Source organism: Pristis pectinata, chromosome 4, assembly GCF_009764475.1.
Source record: "Pristis pectinata isolate sPriPec2 chromosome 4, sPriPec2.1.pri, whole genome shotgun sequence".
NCBI lineage: Eukaryota > Metazoa > Chordata > Chondrichthyes > Rhinopristiformes > Pristidae > Pristis > Pristis pectinata.
This window is the reverse complement of record NC_067408.1, coordinates 26,636,288-26,661,863: the sequence shown is the minus strand read 5'-3', so window position 1 is coordinate 26,661,863 and position 25,576 is coordinate 26,636,288. Positions and strand designations below refer to the sequence as shown.

General features: G+C 40.8%; 1 protein-coding gene across 1 annotated transcript in view; it reads right to left on the bottom strand.

Annotated features, from left to right (window-relative positions):
* The window catches only part of tgfbi (transforming growth factor, beta-induced), a 62,000-nt gene extending 38,207 nt beyond the window's left edge, over positions 1 to 23,793 (bottom strand). The window contains exons 1-2 of the mRNA XM_052013971.1: positions 23,642 to 23,793; positions 23,076 to 23,174 (exon numbers count right to left, since the gene is read on the bottom strand). Of these exons, the coding sequence (XP_051869931.1) occupies positions 23,076 to 23,174; positions 23,642 to 23,760 (218 nt within the window). The 5' untranslated portion in view covers positions 23,761 to 23,793. The remainder of the gene's footprint in view (positions 1 to 23,075; positions 23,175 to 23,641) is intronic.
* Between the last annotated feature and the right edge of the window lie 1,783 nt (positions 23,794 to 25,576).

Here is a 25,576-nt window from a genome sequence, read left to right as displayed (position 1 = left end):
GAGAGGGGAGAGGAAATATTACCAGTAGATAGCAGTCTAAGGGAGGAGTGGGACAGAGGCTGGTAGTTAATAGGTGAAGCCAGATGGGGAAGGGATGATGGGCAGATGGAACTTGGTGAAGAGATGGAAACGTGAGCAAAGGGAGAAGAAAATTGGGTGGACAGGTGAGTGTGTGGGGAGAAGAACATTGGGGGTGTGAATTACCTGAAAGTGGAAAAGTCAATGTTCACAACTTTAGGTTGTAAGCTACCTAAGTGGGACATGAGATGTTGTTCTTCCAATTGTTGTTTGGCTGCTCTGTAGCAATGGAGAAGGATGAAGATTGACATGTTGGCCTGAGAATGGGAAGAAGAGTTAAAATAACATGCAAACAGAAGCTTAAGATGGCTCGGCATCATGGCTTGGTATGGCAACTGCTCTGCCGGGGACCGCAAGAAACTGCAGAGAGTTGTGGACACAGCTCAGCACATTATGGAAACCAGCCTCCCTTCCATGGACTCTGTCTATACTTCTCGCTGCCTCGGCAAAGCAGCCAGCATAATCAAAGACCCCACCCACCCTGGATATTCTCTCTTCTCCCCTCTCCCATCAGGCAGAAGATACAAAAGACTGAAAGCATGTACCACCAGGCTCAAGGACAGCTTCTATCCCACTGTTATAACACTATTGATTGGTTCCCTAGTACGATAAGGTGGACTCTTGACCTCACAATCTACTCGTAATGACCTTGCGCCTTATTGTCTACCTGCACAGCACTTTCTCTATGGCTGTGACACTTCATTCTGCATCCTGTATTGTTTTACCTTGTACTACCTCAATGCACTGTGTAATGAATTGATCTGTATGAACGATATGCAAGACAAGTTTTACTGTACGTCGGTACAAGTGACGATATTAAACCATTTCCAATTCCTTTGCCGACAGAGTGCAGTGTTCTGCAAAACCATCGCCTAGTCTACGCTTGGTTTCATCAACGTAGAGCAGCTGACATTGTGAATATCGAATGCAGTGAACCAGGTTGTAAGAGGTGCAGGTAAACATCTGCCTCACTTGGAAGGGCTGTTTAGGTCCCTGTATGGTGGTGAAGGAGGAGATGAAGGGACAGGTGTTACAGGAGAGGCAAGTTACAAGGACAGAGATGGGTGGTGTGGGATGAGAGGACCAAGGAGTCACAAAGAGTGGTCCCTGCAGAAAGCAGTAAGGGGTGGGGAGGGAAGATGCGACTGGTGATGGGATCACATTGAAGCTGTTCAAAATAGCGAAGCATGATATGTTGGATGTGGAAGCTGGTGGGGTGAAAGATGAGGATCAAGAGTACTCGTTTTCTCTTTCTCAGTTATGATGGAGGGCCTCAGGCCTGAAATGTTAACTCTGTTCTTTCCATGGATGCTGCCTGACCTGCTGAGAGTTTACAGCATTGTTTTTGTTCTTGTCTCAGATTTCTAGCATTTGCAATTTTTTTCTTCTGTTATTCTCTGCATACTGTTTTTTCAAAACGTTTATTTTCTTCAAATTTCAATGTAATTTGCTGCCTCGTGACACTGCCTTATGTAAGATTCATTTACAATATGTAAAGGAGTTTGAGCAAAAGCTCATGGGCTGGAGGTGGGGAAAGAATCAGTTTCCAAAATAGTTCTAGCTGCAATTTGGAATAGAATCCTCAATTGCCCCTCTAGCAGAAACTCTATCTGAAGAAAATTACTACAGAACTTCCTTTTGTAAAATAAGGAGAAAGGCATATTCATGCAATGAATACTTAATTACATTTTTCTCATCTATAGGAAATTTTGCCCTGAGGAACTTCCTTCGCTCCTGATGAATGCTCATTATTTCCACAAGCTGTTGTAACGTTTGTGTCTCCTCTGGGAATATGCTCCAAGCTATCCTTCTTAAAGAGGGATATCTTCCTTTTCAGCTAGTCTAATAAAGATTGAGCATTTCTGCTTAATTTAGTGAATAATTCTACTTAGAACATCATTATTTAACTACATTATTTATATCTTCTGAAACAGTTTCCAATTCAGCCATTCATATAAAAAATAACATCTATAAACAAAGCTGGAATTTTGTTCAGGTCCTTTTTCTTTTCTGCCAGAAAGACTACTTGTGCTTCAGTGAAATAGAATTTGATTTATTCATGTGTTATGATTAATTTAGCAGCACCATTTCCTGATTTCCAAATATGACCGAGATTCTACAATGTATTTTAATCCGAGTTCCACTGAAGCAGATCAGGACTTTTTCCACATTCACATTCTCAGAACATGCAAGTTAAAAAAAAAAATTCCATTCCCCAAGTTAGTGCTGGAGCTCAGAACAGTGTGCAGCACATAACTGCAGAATTTTACAGCACAGTATTGGGCTAGTCAGCCAATATGTCTCTGTAGTCTCAAGTAACCCATGAGGCAAATTATTTCACAGTCTAACAACTCCATAAAATAAATTTCTCCAAAGCACAGTCCTCATGCAATATAAATTGATCCCTCATCAGCAATCCTTACCATAATAAATGGCCTTATTCTATTTGCTAAATCAAAAGAAAGCTTTATAATTTTGAAAACTTTTATTGCTGCTTAATTAGCCTTCTCTGCTCCAATGGAAGTAGCCTCAGTAAGTTAAACATCTCTCAGAATTAGTTTCTTACACCAGTGCCCTCTTGATATATTGACCTAGATAATATACAGCACATGAAAGGGTGCACTAAATTTGTGTTGCAGTGAGGTGTCAACAACTCTTTCATGACCTCAGTATAATCAACTGGCTCTTGCACAATTTTGAGAATGATAATGTGCCATCTGGGTTCAGAGGAGTCAGCATTGACCCGGTCAGGCTTTTACAGTGGTTGGAGTTGTAGGAGGGGGTAGGTTAGAGAGTGCCTTGAGCCTGTGCTATGATCAAAGTGGAAGGTGAAGAAGAAGGAGGTGAAGGATTGGAAACTTTGCCTTGATTGGCTTGGCTATTGGGCATTGATGGAGAGTAGGGCTGCTGAGTTGTCAAGGACAAAATAAAGGGACCCAAACTCATGTCTAAGGACAAGGATCAGGTGGGACAGGTGAGGTGTACTTATCAATTAGGAGCAGAAATAGGCTACACAGCTCCTCACCAATTAATAAGATCATGGCTGATCTGATTGCAACCTCAGGTCAACCTGCGGTAATCTTTCACCTTTCTTATCAAGAATCTATCTATCTCAAGCTTAAATATATTCAAATAATTTGCTTCCACTGCCCTTTGAGGGAAAGGATTCTGCGTGTTATGGCTTTCTGAGAGGAAAAAATTGCCTCATATTTGTGTTAAATGGGGAAGAATTTATTTTCAAACAGTGACTCCTAGTTCTAGATTCTCCAAAAAGAGGAAATATCTTTTCCTTATCCATCCTGTCAAAACCCCTCGGATATTATATGTTTCAATCATCACCTCCCTCTCTTCCTCAGTGGATGCAGTTGTGATCACAAGACAACCCACCATTCCAGATATTACTCCAATAAACCTTCTATGTACATCTTCCGATCTACCTGCATCCTTTCTTAAATAAAGATACCAATACTGTATGCTGTGCTATAGAGCTTGTCTCACCAATGCCCTGAATAACAGATGCATAACTTCCCCACATTTACTTTACTGCATTTTACTCTGGGTGGAGGAAACAGGAGCAGGATGGGGGAATTGATTTTCAATGATACACACTGTTAAAATAGCATTATGGATTTGAATTACTGGGCAATTAATTCTTACTCTTGATGACCTTGATGGTTGTGGGTACGGTGTCTGATCACTAGCTGGAGGGTAGCCTTGGTAACTAAGGAAGGGGTTGCATGTTGGTGGTCAGGTGTATCCTTGGACTTTCATTGAGAAGGTCGAGAGCGAGAGTGTAGCTAGAGAGAAAAGTGGTCTCAATTGAGGGTTTGAGACAAGAAATGAAAACATGTCTCAGTATGGAGTTGGAGGTAATTAATTTTCATCAACTCTAGATATAGGACAACTAATTTGATAGCCATAACAAAGTATAACATGGAAATAAAATGAAATAAAGGTTGGTATATTCTTATGTGCTTATTTTCAAAGGCCTTCAGAAAATCCACAATCTACCCTTGCAGTCAGCAGGCAAAGGGTTTCTCTGTGCCTATCAGAAAAAAGAGTGGAATTCCTTGGTTTGTTGCCTCTTCCCATCATATTCTACTTGGAAGCTGTGAGAAACAGCAAACAAATAGATCTGAATCCCACCAGAATGCACTCTCTCCACTCTTCACCAGACCCAGGACTGCATTACATGTAATCTAAAAAGCCTCTGAGAAACACAAAGGACTCAAGTCTTAGAAATTATCTTTTGGCATGACATAATCCTATCTCTTATTTCAACAATCTGTTAAAGAAAGGGAAAACGTATGTGATGACCCACTTTTTAAACAGAGGTCCCCTCAACAGGAATGCAGCTGATGGATTAATATATAGCAAAACTGGAGAGAGGGAACAAGTAAGGAACTCTGCTGAAAAAAATCTACCAGCTCTTACAGCAGCTCAAAAAATATTTGCTGAACAGCTCATTCCTGCACATCAGGAAGGTCTCCGGATCTATAGCCAATCTGTATTTGGTTAGTTGATGATGTAACAATTAGCTCCAGGACCCCTCATTAAACAGGGGTTTAAACAGTCAGACCTCTAGTTGTGAAACCCACAAGTGCACATATCCGGAGACGGCAGAATTGGGCTCTGATGTAATCTCCTCTGTGATTAACTAGCTATTGACACAGCCAAAATTCACACAAGAAAGACTATTTGATGGAGGAAGGCTGCTGAAAATGGAATAGCAGTCTTTCAAGGAGCACGCAGGAAGTAGAGAACTGACAAGAAAAGAGTTAGCCTTGGCCAAGGATTTTACTGGCCTAAACAACCAGGCTGGGACCCATTTTCAAACTGCAATTGATCTTTTCTTGAATGAATTGTTGTTTGAATACTACACTGCTGGGGCCCACGTACAACTAGCTCTGTACGTCATAAATGCTTGCTTGCAGGCACATCCACCAATAGTGAATCTAGACAGACAAATGGCTGAAGTTACAGGAGACCACAGTGGAAAGTCTTACAATGAGTGGAAGTGTTGCAGCAGAGAAACTGTAGTGTTCTGGATGGGTGTGCCATATAATTGTGCCACTGTGTCCATGACTAGTTCATCCAAGGTCCAATGGACAGATGTTGCACCTTCTCACAAAGGAAAATACCTCTTTCCACTCCAAAATCTGATCAGGGAGTTAAGGTGAGGGAGCACCAGCAAGCAGAGATCCCTCAATTAGTGGGGGTGGGCTTAGGGAGAATGTCAGAGGCAGATCAAGTCAGCCATCAGGAGCCACACCAAGGAATAGGTTGAGTCAGCAAAGCAAGTTAGGACTGGGGTTGGGGTTTGGTGCTCAGGTTTGGGGCTGAGGTGAGGGAAGCAGGCTGTTGGAGATTGGGACTTCCCATTGCAGTCATGGGGATCAGAGAGTCAGGGACCTTGGGGGAAATGGGGAGGGGGTTCAGGGACTGTAATGTCCTGGGTGTCTGGATTGTAATCAGCAGGTGGAGTGGAGCTCGGTACTTTGACTGGGAGAGGATGTAGAAGATAGCAGGTAACTATCATACTTTTCTCAGTGGGGTCTCAGTTAGGCACCACACACTGAATTAATTTGCCAAGTAAGCAAACCAATATCAATGTTCTCTCCCAAGCCAACGTGCTAGCAAGGAAGGCTCTATTAACACTCAGCCAGCCCAATAAGGCAAGCCACATTATTCGCCTGCTTGACATCTGGATTTCACAGCAAGATGCGAAGAGAGGAAATGCTTCAATGGTGTTCTCAAAGCTTCCCTGAAAATATATAATATCCTCACTGATTTATGGGAAGCTCTGGCCCATGACTTTTCAAAATCGAGGAGCATCTGGGAGGGCACTGAGAACAAGTCTCTTTCTGGGAGCACCTGGAAGCCCAGTGAATACTGCTATACCTTCTGTAGCTCCATCACCTTCCATACCACCCTCCACCTACCCTGTCACACAGCTCCTGCCCCACCTGCGGCAGAGTCTGCTCATCCTAGACAAGCTGAGAATCCATGAAACAGGAGTGGAAACAAGTCATCCTCAATCCCAACTAACTGCCCTAAGAAGAAGAAAGCCTGTGTAAACAGTATATCCAGGGGTGGTCAGTACTGGTTGCTCAAAAGACAACATGGACTATACTCCCTGTGCAACATTCTGACTGGAGCTTTGCATGGGAAATGAAAGCATTCGGCATTTCTCTCAGGAATTGTGTCTGATGCGACTCTCACCAGGAAGTGCCTGGTTGAATTTCCTGACTGATGCAAAACCACCTGGAAATGGTTGTTATTGCTTTTCATGCTGTCCAATTTCATTTTCACTCATGTGGCACTGAAATAAATAGTCCTCTCTGATCTACTTTAATGCAACAAACTTCAGAGTCAAACCTCAGTGCGCTTGTATGGAATGTTTAGCATGACTGACTGGGGAAGAATGTTTCTGTGGTGTAACTTCTATATAAGCATAGAAGAAAAGAAAAAAAACTTGCCTTTCATTACACCACACCCCCAAAGCAATAGAATAATATTTGAAGTATATCTTACAGCTGTTCTTTAGAAAACTCACCAGGTGACGTCTGGGTTGCCTGGATGAGTAATTGCTGTGCACTTTGTAGATGGTACACACTGCAGGCACCATCCATCATTGATGGACGGGATGAATATTTGTGGGTTTTGATGGAGTGCCAGTCAACTGGGCTACTGGATGGTGTTGAGAACCTTGAGAGTTGTTGGTGCTGTACACATCTGCCAAGTGGAGTGCATACATCATGCTCTTGAATTGTGCCTTGTAGATGATGGAAAGGCGTTGTGATATCAGAAAATGAATCACTCACTAAAGGATTCCGAACCTGTGAACTGCTGTAGCCATGTAGCAATAGTGAGACCCTCCAAGACATTTATGGTGGGGGTTTGGCATTGGTAATGCCATTGACTGTTATGGGTAGGTGGTTTGACTCTCTTTAGTTTGGGGTGGGCAGCAGTTGGCACTTTAATAACATGAATGTTATTTGCTACTTATCAGGCTATGACTGTGTTGTCTTGGCCTTGCAGTATGCAGGCACTCAGAGAGTCATACAGTGTGGAAACAGGCCCTTCGGCCCAACTCGTCCATGCCGACCAAGAGGCCCATCTAAGTTAATCCCATTTGCCTGTGTTTGGCCCATATCCCTCTGAACATTTCCTATCCATGTACCTTTCCACATGTCTTTTAAATGTTGTTATTGTATCTGCCTCAACCACTTCCTCTAACCGTTCATTCCATATACACACTACCTTCTGAAGAAGTTGCCCCTTGGGTCCCTTTTAAATCTTTCCTCCATCACCTTAAACCTATGCCCTCTAGTTTTTCATTCCATTTCCCTGGGGAAAAAAAGACTGTGTGCCTTCACCCTATCAATGCCCCATATACCTTTTGCTGCCTTGGTGAAGCAGCCAGCATAATCAAAGACCCCACCCACCTGGGTCATTCTCTCTTCTCCCCTCTCCCATCAGGCAGAAGATACAGGAGCCTGAGGGCACCTACCACCAGGGTCAAGGACAGCTTCTATCCCATTCTCGCTACTACAGTTGCTCAGGAGTTGCAATTTTGTAATTATCAGTGAACATCCTCACTTCTAACCTGATGATGGAATGGAGGTCATTCACGAAGTGGTTGAAGATGGCTGGAACTCAGAAATGCCCTAACAAGCTCCTACAGTGAAACCTGCAGCTGGGATAACTGAGTTCTGACAACTACAACAACTTTTCTTTGTGCGAGGTATGACCAACCACTGGATTGTTTTCCTTTTGATGTCCAGTGACTTCAGTTTTGATGTCACATCCAGTCAAATTTTGCCTTGATGTCAAGAGAAGTCATTCTCACCTCACCTCTTGAATCAAGTTCTTTGGTCCATGAGTGGATCAAGGTAGTGCTGAGGTCTGGAGCTGTGTGGTCCTAGCAGAACCAAACTGGGCATTGTTGAACAGGTTATTGGTGACTAAGTGCCACTTGGTAGCACAGTCAATAATAACCTGCATCACTTTGAGGACTGAGAGTAGATTGACAGGACTTCAGTTTAGCTTCTCATCCAAATAGCAGTGCAATTCATTACTGCATCCCAGTTTCATCTTAGTTTTAATGCTCCTGGCGCAATGCTTGAATCCACATCTGCCAAATGGAATACAACAGCTCAATAACACTATGAGGTATAGCTCAAAGATAAACTGAGCAATTAGTTTTATTCAATTACATTTTCAAAATTCATAAGTGGCAGAAAAGTCAGAGATTTCATTTAAAGAACCAAGCTCAGAATCCTTAAAAAATACATACATTGTAGTAGCTATGATCTATGGTGGTAGAAAAAGCGATAAGGATAGAAACAAAATTCAGATGGAAGGAGAGATTCCATTCTGTGGGAAACTTTTGCCAATAGGGAGTCACGAAGAGGATATAGACCAGGTTGAGCTGAAACGAAAGTAGATAATGTTCTGACAGAAGGGAAAATGGAGTCACATAGAGCCATGTGGCATGGAAAAGGGCCCTTCAAAACATTGAATCAACCGTCAAGAACCCATTTACACTAATCCTATTTTATTCTCCTTATGATCCCATCAACTAACCCCCTCCCCCCCCACCCCCAGATTCTACCTAAACAATAAGGGCAATTTACAGTGGCCAATTAACTTACCAAGCTCCTCTGAGTGCCCTCCATTCCTACCACATTTTAGTGAATGGTAGGAAACCAGGGCACTCAGAGGAAACCCACATAGTCAGAGGGAGAAAATGCAAATTCCACACAGTCAGCACTAGAGTTTGGGAATGAATCCAGGTTGCTGGAGCTGTGAGGTAGCAGTTCTATGAGTGGTGCCAATGAGCTGCCCATAACAGAGTGGCTGTTTAAAGACTAAACTGCAAATGGGGTTGTAGAGATGGGGGTAGGGGTGATAATATGGATAGGGATCTGGTAACACGTATAAAAAAAGTACAATCAGGTGAAGTAAAGACGGGAAATATTGGAAATACTCAGCAAATCAGGCAGTACCTTCGGAGAGAGGGAAATGGAGTTAATGTTTCAGACTAGTGACCTTTCACCAGATATCATTAGAATTTTCATCAAATTCTGATGAAAGAGAATAAATGTTTCTCTCTCCATAGATGCTGCCTGACCTGCTGAATATTTCCAGTAGTTTGTTTTTCATTTCAGATTTCCAACTTCTGCAGGTTTTTATTTTGCTTTTTAAGATCAGAGGAAAGTTGATTATAAGGGCATCATGTACGGCCTCAGAGAGTTATAAAGCAAAAGTGTATAGAGGCAGTTCAAAATAAAGTAAGAGAAAATTTACTCAAGATCAATCAAACTGCCAGCTGTAACAGAATTTGAATTTGCTATCAAATATGGCTTGCAACTTAATCTCTTGTTATGTTTGGTCAAGTCTTTGACACACCCAGTGCCTCCAATACATAGACACAACAAGAGCTATGTAATATTAGCCCATTTTCCCTCTGGGAAGAGTAGTAGCCTTAATCAATCCTTTCTATCCTAATTCTCTACACATTGTGAAGCTTTAACTCTTTGTAAACGCTCATTGTGCATGCTGCCCTATTATGGCATAGCACGTGTTATCGTGAACAAGACCCTAAATAAGATAGTTTCTGCAAAACTTGCAGGTGGTCAACCCGTCACCAGTTAATATCATCTCAATCTCAATATCCTTTCCCTTAAGTCAAGATTCAATTGACTATTTCATAATGTGGTGACAGAAATAAGTCAGCAGGTATGAATTACATACTTTGTAACTCAGCAAAAAAAAAACTTCATTCTAGCTTCATTGTAAATCTGTAGGCTATCAATAAAAAGTAGTCAAATTCCTAACTGTGTGTGATAAAGCAGTTCTGAATAAATGTATAAGGTGACATTTTACATTGTACACACACAACATCTAAACAAAATGCAGACTTGTAAGCAATAGTTGATAGTGAAGAAGCATGACAGTAAGAACAGCACTGGCAACTGAACCTTGCATGGGGAGGGATGGAAGAAGTGCAAAACCTTCAACAGTGGCTTAGCAGACTAATGGAGTAAGTTACCAGACAGGTCTTTTATATTGTTGAGTTCAAAAGGAATCAAATTCCATCCTGTAAGGATAGGATTGATTAAGTAAAAATGGATGGCTTTCTACTGTCTCTTGACAAAGTGTTATTTCTACAAAATTTCTTGCATTCTTTGGATATTAAATTTCCATCTTGAAATTACGTAATATTGAAGTCAATGGAAGTGAGGGAAACGGTCTCCACTGGTTGGAATCATACCAGGCACAAAGAATGATGGTTCTTGTCAGCCAATTAACTCCTTTTGGAGTTCTTCAGGGTTGTGTATTGGGTCTGGCCATCAGCTTCATCATCAATGACCTCCATTACCAGGTCAGAACACAGGATATTCACTGATAATTACATGTTTAATTCTATTCATAACTGTTCAGATAATAAAACAGTTTGTGCCTGCCGGCAGCAAGACCTAAATGTACATTCATGTGTGAGTTCGAAAGAAGCAGGTAACATACATGTCTCAGAAGTATCAGACAGTTATCTCCAACAGGAAAGTTGGAGAGTACTTCTTCCGAATGAAAATTTAAAAAAACTGCAGATGCTGGAAATCTGAAATACAAACAGATAACGATGGAAACACTCAGTAGATCAGATTGCCTCCATGGAAAGAGAAGTATTTCAAGTTCAAGTTTCAAATGGGATCAAATCTATATCAAAGGATGCAGTAGTTTCAACTTGAAGCTGACTCTGGCTGTTAAACTTGCACTGTTGAACAGAAGGACAAGGGGTTGAGCACTCATGTTGCACGATGTCTTGTCTCCTGGTTTGGTTAGAGCCAAGAAGGATTTTATCAGCTCATACTCCTTAGCAACTACAGATGAGAGTAAAATGAACTTCTTCCCTTCTACCATGCCACTTGCAGTGAAAAACTGTGCAATCCTTTCTTATGATTTCAATCTATGATTCAATTGAAAACAATCTAAAGTACCAATCAAAGTCACCTTAATCTGATCATCCCAAGACATAACTGTTGCAAGACAAAAAGACTAACTCAATGAAATTTAACTCAATCTCAGTAAAACATGCTGCACTTCAGTGCAGAGAAAAAATCCAAAATTTCAAGAAAGGCAACCAAACTTACTCCTGACATAGTCCTGTTCAGCCCCTGTTCCCAGTGATCACAACTGCATCTTTCAATTGATCGAAGTATCAAGAAGAAAATCAGAATCAGGTTTATTATCACTGACTTATATGATGTGAAATTTGTTGTTTTGTGGCAGCAGTACAGTGCAAAGACATAAAATTACTATAAATTACAAAATAAATAAATAGTGCATAAAAAGGAATAAAGAGGTAGTGTTCATGGGTTCATGGAGCATTCAGAAATCTGATGCCGGAGGGGAAGAAGCTGTTCCTAAATCATTGAGTGTGGGTCTTCAGGCTTCTGTACCTCCTCCCCAATGGTAGTAACGAGAAGAGGGCATGTCCTGAGTGTCCTTAATGATGGATGCCGCCTTCTTGAGGCGCCGCCTCTTGAAGATGTCCTCGATGGTGGGGAGAATTGTGCCCATGATGGAGCTGGCTGAGTCTACAGCCCTCTGCAGCCTCTTGTGATCCTGTGCATGGGAGCCTCCATACCAGGTTGTGATGCAGCCAGTCAGAATGCTCTCCACCGTATATCTATAAAAATTTGCAAGAGCCTTCGATGACATACCAAATATCCTCAAATTCCTAACTAAGTTGAGCCACTGGCACGCCTTCTTCAGGATTGCATTAATGTGTTGGGCCCAGACTAGATCCTCCGAGATGTTGATGCCCAGGAACTTGAAGTTGTTCACCCTTTCCACCACTGATCCCTCAATGAGGACAGGTGTGTGTTCTCCCAAATTTCCACAATCAATTCCTTGGTCTTGCTGAGGTTGAGTGCGAGGTTGTTGTTGCAACACCACTTAACCAGCCGATCTATCTCCTCGTCACCATCTGAGATTTTACCGACAACAGTGGTGTCATCTGCGAATTTGTAGATGCCATTTGAGCTGTGCTTAGCCATACAGTCATGAGCGTAAAGAGAGTAGAGCAGTGGGAAATGACATATATCATCATTTTAGCACCCACAGTAATGTGCTTGTCATGAAGTGCAGCCATCTTTATTTTTTCTATTCATCTACTAGTGGTTGTTGATAATAGAAATCCCTAGTGCCCTCAGCTTATCATAAGTACTAACTCTCTCCATCACTGGAACCTCATTTTTACAGAGTGTATACCATCTTCAAAATGCATTGCAGCAATTAACCAAGGTTTCTTTGACAGCACCTCAGCCATCCATAAGGGTAAGGGCAGCAGGGACTTGAAAACATCACCACCTCCAAGTTCCTCTCAAAGCACATGCCATCCCGATTTAGATTTATTTTGCCAGTTTTACATGCTGGAAGTCCCTATCCACTGGCAGAGGTTTCGTATTGCTGTCCTTCATATGCCCTTCACCAGGAACATAACTGTTTCAGTTATACCTCATAATCCTTAGCCAATTGAAAAGTCCTTAAACAATGCTAACAGTGATGCTTACACATTGCTTTTCAAGGAGATCAATTTGTAGACACAAAAGGTATCAAGGTTTATGGGGAGAAAGTAAGGATATGGTGTTCAGACAGAGGATCAACTGTGGCTGAACTTAACAATGAAGTAGGTTCAAAGGGCCTACCCCTGCTCCTATTTATCTATGTTCCTTTTTCCTATTGCATTGGGCAAGCATAGCAGTGTAGCGGTTAGCGTAATGCTATTACAGCACCAATGACCTGGGTTCACTTCCAGCCACTGTCTGTAAGGAGTTTGTACGTTCTCCCTGTGTCTGCATGGATTTCCTCCAGGTGCTTAGTGGTTTTAAGCATCCAACAAAGTAACATTAGTTTCCTCCTACAATCCAAAGACGTATGGGTTAAGAAGTTGCGGGCATGCTATGTTGGCACCGGAAGCGTGGCGACACTTGCGGGCTGCCCCCAGAACACTCTACACAAAAGATGCATTTCACTGTGTGTTTCGATGTGCATGTGACTTATAAAGATATTTTATCTTTCTCCTGAACAGTGTGAGTGAAATTTATCTTAATGAAGCAAAACAGTGCGAGCAAATTGTCAGCATTTTTGCCCTCTGATAATCTTCTTTTCCAATGGAAATGCGCACTTTAACCACTTCTAGCCATGTTTGCAGAAAGGTCTGGATATGATTGCAGAGGGATTATTCCAACCTAGAAAGTTCATTTTTGGTGGTGTCATCACCAAAATAGGAGTTCTGCCAAATTTAGCATCAGCCCATGTCTGTGTGTAAATAGAGCCTTTGCTTTGCAAGATCTGTGGAGGCAGCAATATTGAATTTTTATGCTGAATCACTTCCCATGGTTTTCTCACCCAGAAATCAAAAACCTTATGTAGATAAATTTAAATTTGGAATAAAAATACTTCCTTAACTAAGGCTGCTGAAAACAAACATTGGTTGATAGAACACCTTTTTATATCTTAAATGATTTCTTTAAGCATCCAACAAAGTAACATTAGTTCTATTCACACCTGGCTATTTGCCATTTAAAACAGCACACTGGGAGGGAATTTCACAACTTTGTCTACAGTAAAGCACTCAGGAGTACCCATCTTCTGAGAACCATATGTAAATGTCTCCAAGCACCAGGGAATAAAGCTACTTCCTAAATGAGAATGTTCTGACTCAATGATCATGCAGCTGTTGTTGTATCATTGGTTTCTCTGTGCTGATTACTGTCTCCTTTTGCAGGATTTATGAAATCTTGCTTTCTTGGCAGATCTGACTTCCTGTAACAAAAGTTCATTCCTGTGGCCTGTACAGACTTTCCATCTCGAGCCAATGTTTCCTCAGTCCTTTTGTTTAAGAACTATATATTTTATCCAGTGTTGTTATGTTTTGTAAATGCATTGTTAATATTTTAAATGGTCCTATGATAAATGAAAAAGTTTAATATTTTTGTTATCTCTCTCTTACCATGTTGTATTGTTTAGAATTATTATTTGATGGGATATTATCACAATGCCATTAATAGAATGGAAAATCCATTGGTTAAAAGATTGAAACACAGAATCCATGTTAGAGAAGATGGGATGTGACATATACTTAAGTGGACCCAGCTATTCAGGTAACTGTAAAACCCCAGTCCTCACTGCCAGTTATCAGCAAGATCAGGCACACTGTTTTTTGCTTGCTGTAAAATCTCTTATTCCATTGAAGAGAACTAAAAAAATATTTACTTGAGAATAAGTAAGATTAGCTATTAGCAGACTGCTAATCTCTAGTACAACAATCAGCCTCAGTGTGGAAATTGACTGCTATTAGAAACATTGAATATATTGAGACTTTCCTTTCCTGGGATTCATACATTTATTATTAATGGGTTGAAAAGGTCAAGGCAGTGAGGCAATGATAGGCCTCATGCTCCATTTTCCTGCCATTTCTATGATTGAGCTGCCTGATTTTAAACAAGATAGTCCAATGAATTTGCTTCCCTCATCTCGGGAAGACCATGTCCTCTTTGTGACATTCCACTAACACTAACATGCCTTCTCTGCCTGATTACATTTTAATCTAAGTCACTTAGCAAGCATTGTGTTGAACACGTCACCTCCATCATACATTCCCACTGTACCATCATCACAAATTCACACTGCACTTCATTGTACATGAGCACATCACCACCACTGCACAAAGTCACTGTACCCCCATCATGCATTCCCACTGCACCCTTATTATACATGACTATCGTACCCCAATCGTACATTCCCACTACACACTTTCTTGTACATGGCCATTGTACCCCAATCGTACATTCCCACTGCACCCCTATTATAGATGACTATTGTACCCAAATCGTACATTCCCACTGCACCCTTATTATAAATGACCATTGTACCCCAATCATACATTCCGACTACACCCCTATTATACATGACCATTGCAGCCTCACCATACATTCCCACTGCAGCCCTATTGTACATGACCATTGTACCCCAATCGTACATTCCCATTGCACCCCATTATACACGACCATTGTACCCCAATCATACATTCTCACTGCACCCTTATTATACCATAACCATTGTACCCCAATTGTATATTCTCACTGCACTCCTATTATACATGACCATTATACCCCAATCGTACATTCCCACTACACCCTTATTATATATGACCATTGTACCCCCATTGTATTAACCACTGCATCGCCATTGCACTAAGCACCACACTACCATTGTATATTCCCACTGCATTCCCATCATAAATTCCCACTGCACCAGCATCATGCATTCCCACTGCACCAATATTGTACACGACCACTGCACCACAGAGGCTCTCTGCTCTGAAACTCAATACTGTTCAAAACCAAGGTATTGGGGATTATGCAGATTCAACCTTATTTGACAGAAGGTTATTCCATCACATGCTGTGCCAGAGGAGATAGCACAAAGGAAACTAGGCAAGTGTGGGACCATGGCCAGATTCAGACCAGAGAGTTTCAAGAGGTGGGAAATGCAAAGGATTGTGGATGGAACGTTAAGGGACAGGCGATGGTCCATTGCAAGCAATTGGTGGTGTGATGCCGGCAGTCTTCAATCACTGGTCAGTAAGGTTGGGGGAAGGTGAGATCAGGTGATTGGTAGATTTTAAGAAATCAGAAGATTAGTAAATTGAGGGTGGGGAAGTGATTGCTTGATCTGTGGACGGGTGGATGGGTGATCATTGGACTGGGAGGGGTTTGGAAATTGGTGAATGGAAGGAGTCAAGTAATCACTGGCTGGGGGTGAGTGAGTTGGGCAAGACTCACTCTTGAAGGTGTAGGTGCAAGTAACTACTGTTGGGAGGAGGGTATTGGGGCTCAAAGAAAATCTGGTATGTAATATAAAGGAAACCCTCCTTTGTCCTGTTCACAGCACCAGACTGGTAACTGTCCTCGGAGGTCCCCTTTAAGTCACACAGAAGCTGGCTTCACAGGATCTGTGATAACCCATTTTTACAAGGGTGACTTCCGGACTGCACATGGGACTTTAATGTAACTCTTTTACTCTTAGCAGTGTGGAGGAACAGAGAGATCTTGGGGTTCTAGTACACAGATCCCTCAAAGTTGCCATGCAGGTTGATAGGGTGGTTAAAAAGACATATGGTGTGCTGGCCTCCATTAGCCGGGAGATTGAGTTCAAGAGCAGAGAGGTAATATTGCAGCTCAATAAGACCCTGGTTAGACCACATCTGGAATAATGTGTTCAGTTCTGGTCACCACACTGCAGGGAGGATGTGGAAGCTTTGGAGAGGGTGCAGGAGAGATTTACAAGAATGCTGCCTGGATTGGAGAACACATCTTATGAGGGGAGGCTGAGCAAGTTATGGCTTTTCTCCTTGGAGAGACAGAGGATGAGAGGAGACTTGATAGAGGTATATAAGATTATGAGAGGAATGGACAGAGTGGACAGCCACCATCTTTTCCCCAGGGCAGTAATCGTCAATACTGGAGGTCACTTGTTTAAGTTGTGTGGAGAAAAGTTCAGGGGGATGTAAGAGGTAGGATTTTTTTTTACACAGAGAGTTGTGGGTGCCTGGAATGCACTGCCGGGTTGGGGGGGTGGGGGGGGTTGGTGGTGGTGGTGGTGGTGGTAGGGTCTGGTACGATAGGGTCATTTAAGAGACTCCTAGGTAGGCACATGGATAAAAGAAAAATAGAGGGTTATGGGAGGTGAAGTAGAGAGGGGGAGAGATAGAATGTGGATAAGGTTTATATAGGTCGGCACAAAATAGTGGGCCAAAGGGCCCGTACTGTGCTGTACTGTTTCATATTCTATGAAAATCCCAGAAGTAGCTTCTGGAGAGGCACTGCACATTATTGGAGGCCACAGAGCTTGTTGCTTCCTTTATGCTTTCAGTGACAGTAGTACCAAGGATCCTAGAATAAAAATCACAGACTGCGAACAATCATAAGTTTCATTCATGATTTATCTTTACAGAAATTTGATTACCTAGCACACAGAAATAATCTACTTTCTTAGCAATCAAGTCCTATTGACTGCAATGGTGAATACTGGTAGATAATAACCACCTGATGCCATAATGCACATTTTGCATTACTGACGAGTTCATACATGTGCAATGCAGACAAGACATCCTTACTTCTGAGTCAAGTCTTAACTTAAAAGCATTATTTAAGCATGACATAGGGAATCATTAAACTATACAGCAAAAGGCTGCACTGGAAATCTGGCAGTATTTATTGTGTGATCAGTGTGAATTATGGTTATAATATATAATTACTTGGGAATAAATTTCCAACCACTACTACTTTCTGACTCATGGAACCAATCCGCAGACATATACCAGTCATATCAGTCATAACCAGCTAAGATTTCTGTACAAATGAATGGTCATACAGGAAATAACAATTAGAACTCTTAAGTCTTTGTTTTGAACCTCAATGCAATATGTTTCCCATTAAAAAAGAAAGGCTTGCATTTATATAGCAACTTCATAACCTCAGGACATCCCAAAGGACTTCATAGTCAATGTGTTTTCTTTTTAAAAGGTGCAGTTTCTTTTGAATGTGGAGAACTCTGAAGTCAGTTTGTCCACTGCAACTCCCACTCCTACATAATAAAAAGATAATCGATTTTTAGCTGTCTTTTTTAAAGAATAAATACTGGGCAGGACAAAAGAGAGAAAACCTCTTTTCCTCCATGGCAAAATATATGGAAGCTGGTTTATTTATAAATTTAACTTCCTTTTATGAATGAAGCAATATCAACAATGACTATTATGGTGATGGTGGTGATGCAGTGGTTAAGTAACCCAATTAGTAATCCAGAGGCCTGCACTAACTATCCAGAGAGCTGATTTCAAATCTCACTTCAGCACCTGTGGAATTTAAATTCAGATAATAACCTAGAATTTTTGAAGACAACAATTACTAGGCTTTATAATAATGACCACAGAAAACACTGTATTGTTATAAAAAATGGTTATCTGGTTCATGGATGACACCAAGGGAGGTCTTGATACACATAAAAGTGGATAAATCCCCAGGGCCTGACCAGGTGTATCCTAGGACATTGTGGGAACCAAGAGAGGAAATTGCTGGGGCCTTGGCAGATATCTTCATAACTTTTTGTTAGCCTTGGGTTTGGTACCAGAAGACTGGAGGATGACTAATGCTGCTGCAAGGACAAGCCAGGAAACTACTGGCTAGTGAGCCTTATATCAGTGGTGGGAAAATTATTGGAAGGGATTCTGAGAGACAAGAGTTATTTGCATTTGGAAAGGCAAGGACTGATTAGGATAGTCAGCATGGCTTTGTGCGTGGCAAATCAAGTCTCAGGAATTTGGTTTGATATTTTGAAGAAGTGACTAAGAGGGTTGACAAGGGCAGGGTGATAAACATTGTCTACATGGACTTTAGCAAGGCTTTTGACAAGGTCCCACATGGTAGGAATGTCCAGAAGGTTAGAACACATGGGATCCAGGGTGAGTTAGCCAATTGGAAACAAAACTAGCTTGGTGGTAGGAGATAGGGGATGGTAGTAGAGGGTTGCTTTCTCAGATTGGATGCCTGTGACCAGTGGTGTGCCACTGGGATCGGTGCTGGGTCCTCTGTTGTTTGTCATATATATTAATGATTTGGATGAGAATGTAGGTGGCATGACTGGTAAGTTTACAGATAACACCAAAATTGGTGGTATAGTATATAGTGAAGAAGATTGTCTAAGATTATAACAGGACATAGGTCAACTGGGAAAGTGGCAAGGGAAATAGCAGATGAAGATTAACTCAGATAGGTGTAAAGTGGTGCATTTTGGAAAGTTAAACCAGGACAGGACACACACAGTCAAATGGCAGAGCCCTGGGGAGTGTTGTTGAACAGAAAGACCTTAGGGTACAAGTACATAGCTCTCTGAAAATGGGCACATAGGTAGACGGGTGGTGAAAAAGGTACTGTATATGTCATGCTTGCCCTCATCAACAAAGGCACTGAGTACAAGAATTGGGGCACCATGTTACAGTTGCACAAACCATTGGTTAAGCCACATTCGGAGTATTGTGTTCAGTTGCCACATGGTAGGTAGGACGTGATTAGGCTAGAGAGGGTGCAGATAAGTTTCATAAGGATGTTGCTTGGACAGGAGGGCTTGAGTTATCAGGAGAGAATGGATAGGCAAGCTCTGTTTTCCCTGTGTTGAAGGAGACTGAGAGGAGACACAACAGAGGTATATAAAATTAGGAGAGACATAGAGAGAGTAGTGTCTGCTTCCCATGGCAAGGGTATTTAAAACTGGAGGGCATGGGTTTAATGTGAAAGGGGGCAGGTTTAAAAGGGATATAAGGGTAAATATTTCATACAAAGTGTAGCTTTTTATCAGGAATGAGCAGCCAGATGTGGCAGAAGCAGGAATAATAACAATATTTAAGAGCTATCTGTATGGGTACTTAAATGAGCAGAGCATAGAGGGATATGGAATTAATGCAGGAAAGTGGATAGGCACGATGGTCGGTATAGATGCAATGGGCTGAAGGGCCTGTTTCAATGCTCTATGACTCTGCCATCCTTACTCAGTCTGGCTTATCTCATGTGGTTGACTCTTCCCCACTGAAAAGGCTTAACAAGCCACTCACTACCACTTTCTCATGTGAAGTACGGATGTGGAATAAATACTGAGTTTGCAAGCAGTGGCCAGATCCCAAAAATGAATAATTTTAAATAAAACAGATTTTTTTTAAAGTTCCTTCCTTTTTTAAATTGTTACGATGGATTGCCACAAATAATCTATAGTTTAATAACAAAGTATTATCTTCACATCATTTAAAGCCCAATACAACTGACAAGAAGGAGCTCTTTCAAACATTTCCATTCATTCTGTTGTTTCTAATCTAAGTTCCTTGTTTAACCACAAAAGACCCTATCATTAAACTTAAAAGTTAACTCCAATTTAGTTAAGCAGTGCCTCACACTAGATAATAAGCTCATAGAGACATTTATAATTTTACAGAGCAGACATATTATGCAGAGCATATGCAAGTGCGGAGCAGTTATAGCCATACCTACTCAGGCAGAAATGACTTCTGAGATCAGAACATCAAAGAAAATTATCAAGCTGTTTGTACCAACCATGGAAACCTTGACATTATATGCCAGTTCAAATAAGAAGGGAATGGAATTATGAGTAATGCTATTAGACAACTAAATATACCAACATTAAGTCAGCTTCCTTCAAAAGACACCCCAGATTGTTTAAATGAGCAATCAATACTACTGACCTGAGGTGGAAATTATATATGAAGGCAAGATCAGCCTTGGCAATGTCGGTTTCAATGTTCCAATCAATCGCCAACATTCATAGTTTAGACTTGTAAGAAGATTGCGTACTTTGCCGAATTCCCATATAGATATTGACACCCAGTTTTCCCAGAAAAATTGCCTCATTTCAATAAATATTTTAGAAGTGCTAAATAAAGTTAAAACAGAAAGATAAAAGAAGGGCATTTAAAAAGAAGGAAGTGAAGGGCTTAAAACTTGGACACTGAACCATAGAGAGATAAAGGTGCTATAATTTTCATTGCCTTGAACATGACCACCAAGCTGGTTCAAGGCTCAGAACATTCTTACTCCTGCTGATAAACTGAAGATGGGAGATCAGAGAAGAAAGGAGCAAAGCTTGCCTCAAAGCTTGAGCGATCGGGGTTCAATCCTGATCTCCAGTGCTGTTTATGTGGAATCTGCACATTCTCTCCGCAACTGCATGGATTTCCTCTGGATGCTCTGATTTCCTGCCACATCCCAAAGACATGCAGGCTGGTAGGTTCATTGGCCACTGTAAATTGTCCATAGTGTGCAGATGAGTGGTTGAATCTGAGAGGATTTGATAGGAATGTGGAGAGAATAAAATGGGATTAGTGTTGGATTAGTGTAAATGATGGCTTGATGGATTTAGTTTAAATGTGGAATTCTGAAAGACATTAGAGAGGGTGCAGAGGAAGTTCACCAGGATATTGCCAGGGATGGATTGCTTCAGTTTTGAGGAGACAGTGGATAGGCTTGATTTGTTTTCTTTAGAGCAGAGGCAGCTCAGGAGGAACCTGTTAGAGGGGTACAACATTCTGAGAATGTAGAACAGGTTAATAGTAAGAAATTTTTCTCTACGGCAAAGGTTTATAAGACCAGAGGACTTAGGTTAAGGTTAGGAGGAAGCTTAGAGGGAAAGAGAAGAAGAATTTTTCACCCAGTAGGTGGTTACTATCTGGAACACACAACCTAAGAAGATGATGGAGGCAGAGATTCTCACAACATTTCACAACATGACATGCATTTAAGTTGCCAAGGAATAGTAGGCTATGGACCTATGGGATGAGTATTGATTGGACTTGATGGTCAGCATGCACAAAGCAGGCTGAAGGGCCTGTTTCCATTTTGTACATCTCTATGGATGATACTGTATTTTGTTAAGAGAAAAACTCACTAAATGTTAGTCATTTAAAAATTGTAATTGGTGTGAATGGTAAAAAAAAGAAAACTGAAACATATACTCTTTTTTTACTTGTCTCAGTGCCACATTATAGTTAACTACTCCAATCTGATTGGTGTACTGGCTGCTGTTTCCTTCTAGTTTTTGAAGTTTGCAAGGTTTGGAGTCCTTGTTATTTCTGAAGTACTCCATATATAATGTACACAGCCTTGTCTTGATGCAAAGGCTTTGCTTTATCCTTCAACTGATTGTTAACTTAATAGATTGACAGATTTTTTTTATATTCAGCAGATTTAATCATTTCACATGCTTCCTCCATACATTGTAGTCACACTACGTTACTAATTTACTGATCAGTATGTAGGAGTAACATCACCATGAAACATTTTCTCATGCCAGTTGTTCTTAATTATGATGCTATTACACACGTATAAACATTAGGCTTAAACATTTCTGTAGAGAATTAGAATCAAACTGATTTATAGATCTGCATCTTAAATTCCAAAAGATGATGAAGAATCAGGAACATTTGTCTTTTTTCCACCTAAATACTGTGGAGCAACCCTATAAGATTTCTTTTACAATGTCTAGACATATTGATCCAATTTAGACTTCAATATTCCACAAACTCAGGTTTCTGTCATTGTTTTCCTTCTCCATTACTTGCTGATGTGAAATGGCACCATGTGCCTGTGTGGTATCCAGAGCCAGGTTTAACTTGAAAACTTCCAGCTCCAGCAACAAAGGGAGATTTGTCAAACTTTTACACAACAGGTCACTTACCACAGACTCCCATGCATGTCCCAAGTGCACTACCTTATTAGGTGTTGAGATATTTCACCTAAAAGCTTAACATCCCAGAATCATTTCCTCTGCAGAAATTCCACTTTGTTACTCAATGCATCTTTATTACAACTGTATTGAGTATATCCAGACAAAGTAGAATTGAAACCTTTTTTAAATTATCTATCTGAGGGAATCAGATCTGGCAATTCAAAAAACATTTCAGAGTCAAATGTCTTTTGTAACTTATTTCCACTGGTATTGTTCTGATTAGGGACTTTTGCTCATAATTTAAAAATAAATCTCAAGGATGTTTGGTGAAATGAAATATTATTAATTATATTTTGGACAGATCAGTGGCCAATGCATGCATGTTTGTTTACAGGTTAAAACAATATCATTTCTTTTAAATCTTATATTATAATAGGTCCTAATCAGGTACTAATCAGAACAGTACCTGTAGAAGTAAATTACTAAATTATAAAGGAATGACTGTGAATATTTATATATAAAGAGATTTTACTTGCACATATTCACAGTAAAATACTTCAACAGGATAATCAGCATAATGAATTCTGAACAATTTAGAACCGTCACTAACATGGTTAAGAATCAACAATATTCTGATGCACATTTTCTGTATCATGTTGAAACCTAAGATTAACATTAAATTCTGTGTTGCTTACGTTGGTTTGCCACAGATTTTCCGATGGTACCACTGTTTGCAGTTGGTGAAGTACTTCTTGTTGGATCCTGTTACTTGCTGCAGAGCACATACGTTGGGGCTGAGGGGAACACACATATTTTTCTTTTTAAGTAGAGAAAGCTGAACAGGATTTGTTCAGGAATGAGCAAGAGCTTAGTCCATCTGCCACACAAACCATTCAATGAAACTATTGTTTCAAATTAAGATTAACCTAAAACATCTTTCATCAAATGCAATTTTTATTTTAAAAGCTGTGAAGTCAGTTAGCCAACACTAGCTCAGGTACTGTAACTTCCTATTGTAATCAACAGGAATATTCTAACAATCTTGTCTGTATAAAGTACATGAGTTTGAATGAACAATTCATCCTTAATTTATTTTTAAATCAAGCTATGAGCTTTCTCATTCACACTTCAGTATGTCCGTACATATGTGTACTGCTTGGCACTTTTAAACACTATATGGCACCCAGTTTCCAAAAATCTGATTTTAAAGTTAGGAATTCCATGCAAGACTTTTGTTAAAATTGCTTTTAAAGTTACTTACCCATGCTGCCTGCCTCTGATCCTGCTGTGCTGTAATACTTGTTTGTAGGGTGAAAGAGCATTGGTCAGAGTAATGCAAAAGAAAACTAAAGCAAAAGTACAGAGAACAAGGTACTTCATTCTGACTGTTTCCTCTGCAAAATCTAAAGCAGTCTGCTAGGTAAAAGGCTGGCTTTTACAAAGTTGCAATTTATAGAGCCTTGCGCTGAAGGGGCGGAGAGGAACAGTTAGCATGCAAAATCTAACTGATGTAACTTGTGGGCAGGTCAGGACCCTGCAGCCCTGGGGGAGTAACACACAGTTTTGTCAACTAAACTTTAAAGAAACCTCTCTCCTTCTCTCTTGTTTACTTTGGCAGGATATTTGCATAACTTCTAGGCTTTTGAGACTGAAACAAAAGAAATGGAGGTGAATATGATAGGATTACATAGAATGAACAAACTCCAGACCAGTTAAAAAATGGAAAGAGGCGGAAAGGTTCTGAAATATATGAATAGAAACAGACCATTCAGCCCGTCAATCTGTTCTACTATTGAGAAGGTATTGCAATGTACAGGCCATTCCTGGAAAATGAATAGGTTCCATTTTTACAGAAGTCCATGTTGATTTTGTCCGCCAGTTGGAAAATACACAAAATCACTTGATATAGTAACCCCATCTCCCCAGCATTGTAATGAATGGCATCAAAGCACATAAGATTGATAAGAAAGAACAATTACTAAAAGTAGAAAGAGGAAACTAGTTTTAATCTTAGTTCTGTTGTTCGTAAGAATAAATATAAGTACATGCATTGGACTTCTTAGTTTAAGAATATTATGGGAGCTCGTTTGCATGTAGGGGTATTCATAAGGCAGGCACTCATAACCCAGGGATGGCCTGCAACATTTTTATTATGATCTGTTATTGGTTCAACAGATCCATGCATCAAGTAGTTAGGAGTCACAGAGTCATACAGCTTGGAAACAGGACTGTATGCCCACCACATCTATGTCAGCCAGTGGGCACCCATTCATATTAATCACATCTTCCAGCAATTGACCCGTAAGCCTTCACTGTCCGGGCAATTCAAGTGTTCATCTAGACAGCTCTTTAGTTAGCAACTCATCTCCACCACTCTCTCTGGCAGTGTATTCAAAGTTACTCATCACTTTCTGGGTGATAAAGGTCCTCCTCAAGATCCTCTCTAAATCTCTCACCACTTTCCCAAAATCTATGTCCTCTGGTTTAATCTAGTCTGATATTGAGAAAAGTTTATTGCGGTCTACACTATGTGCACATCTCATAATTTTAAATACCTCATGGCTCCTCTCAACCTCCTCCACTCCAGGTAAAACAGATATAGCCTCTCCGGTCTCTCTTCATAACTAAGACACTCCATCCCAGGCAACATCCTGGTGAACCTCCTCTGCATTCTCTCCACTGCTATCACATTCTTACCTCTCTTGTAGTGACCAGAACTGCATGCATACTCCAGCTGAGGTCAGACCAATCTTTTATAAAGTTGGAGCATAACATCCATGCTCTTGTATTCAATGCCCAGACGAATGAAGGCCGATTTTCAATATGTCTTCTTAACAATGTTATCTACTTGTGCTGCCACCTTCACAAATCTTTGGACTAACACACCAAGATCCCTCTATTCCTCAATACTCCCTAGGTTCTTACCATTCATGGTGTATCTGTTGGCCTCATTAGTACGTCCAAAACACATCACTTCACATTTATCATCAGGATTAAACTGCATGTGCCGTTTCTCAGCCTATTTCCCAGTCACATCAATATCACCCTGTAGCCTAAGGCTACCCTTCACACTATCAACAACACCAATCTTTGTGTCATCTGCAAACTTACTGATCATGCCACCTATATTCAGGTGGGTCCCTGCAAGGGTCCCAACCCCAATCCTTATGGAACATCAGTGGTTACAGCAATCCAA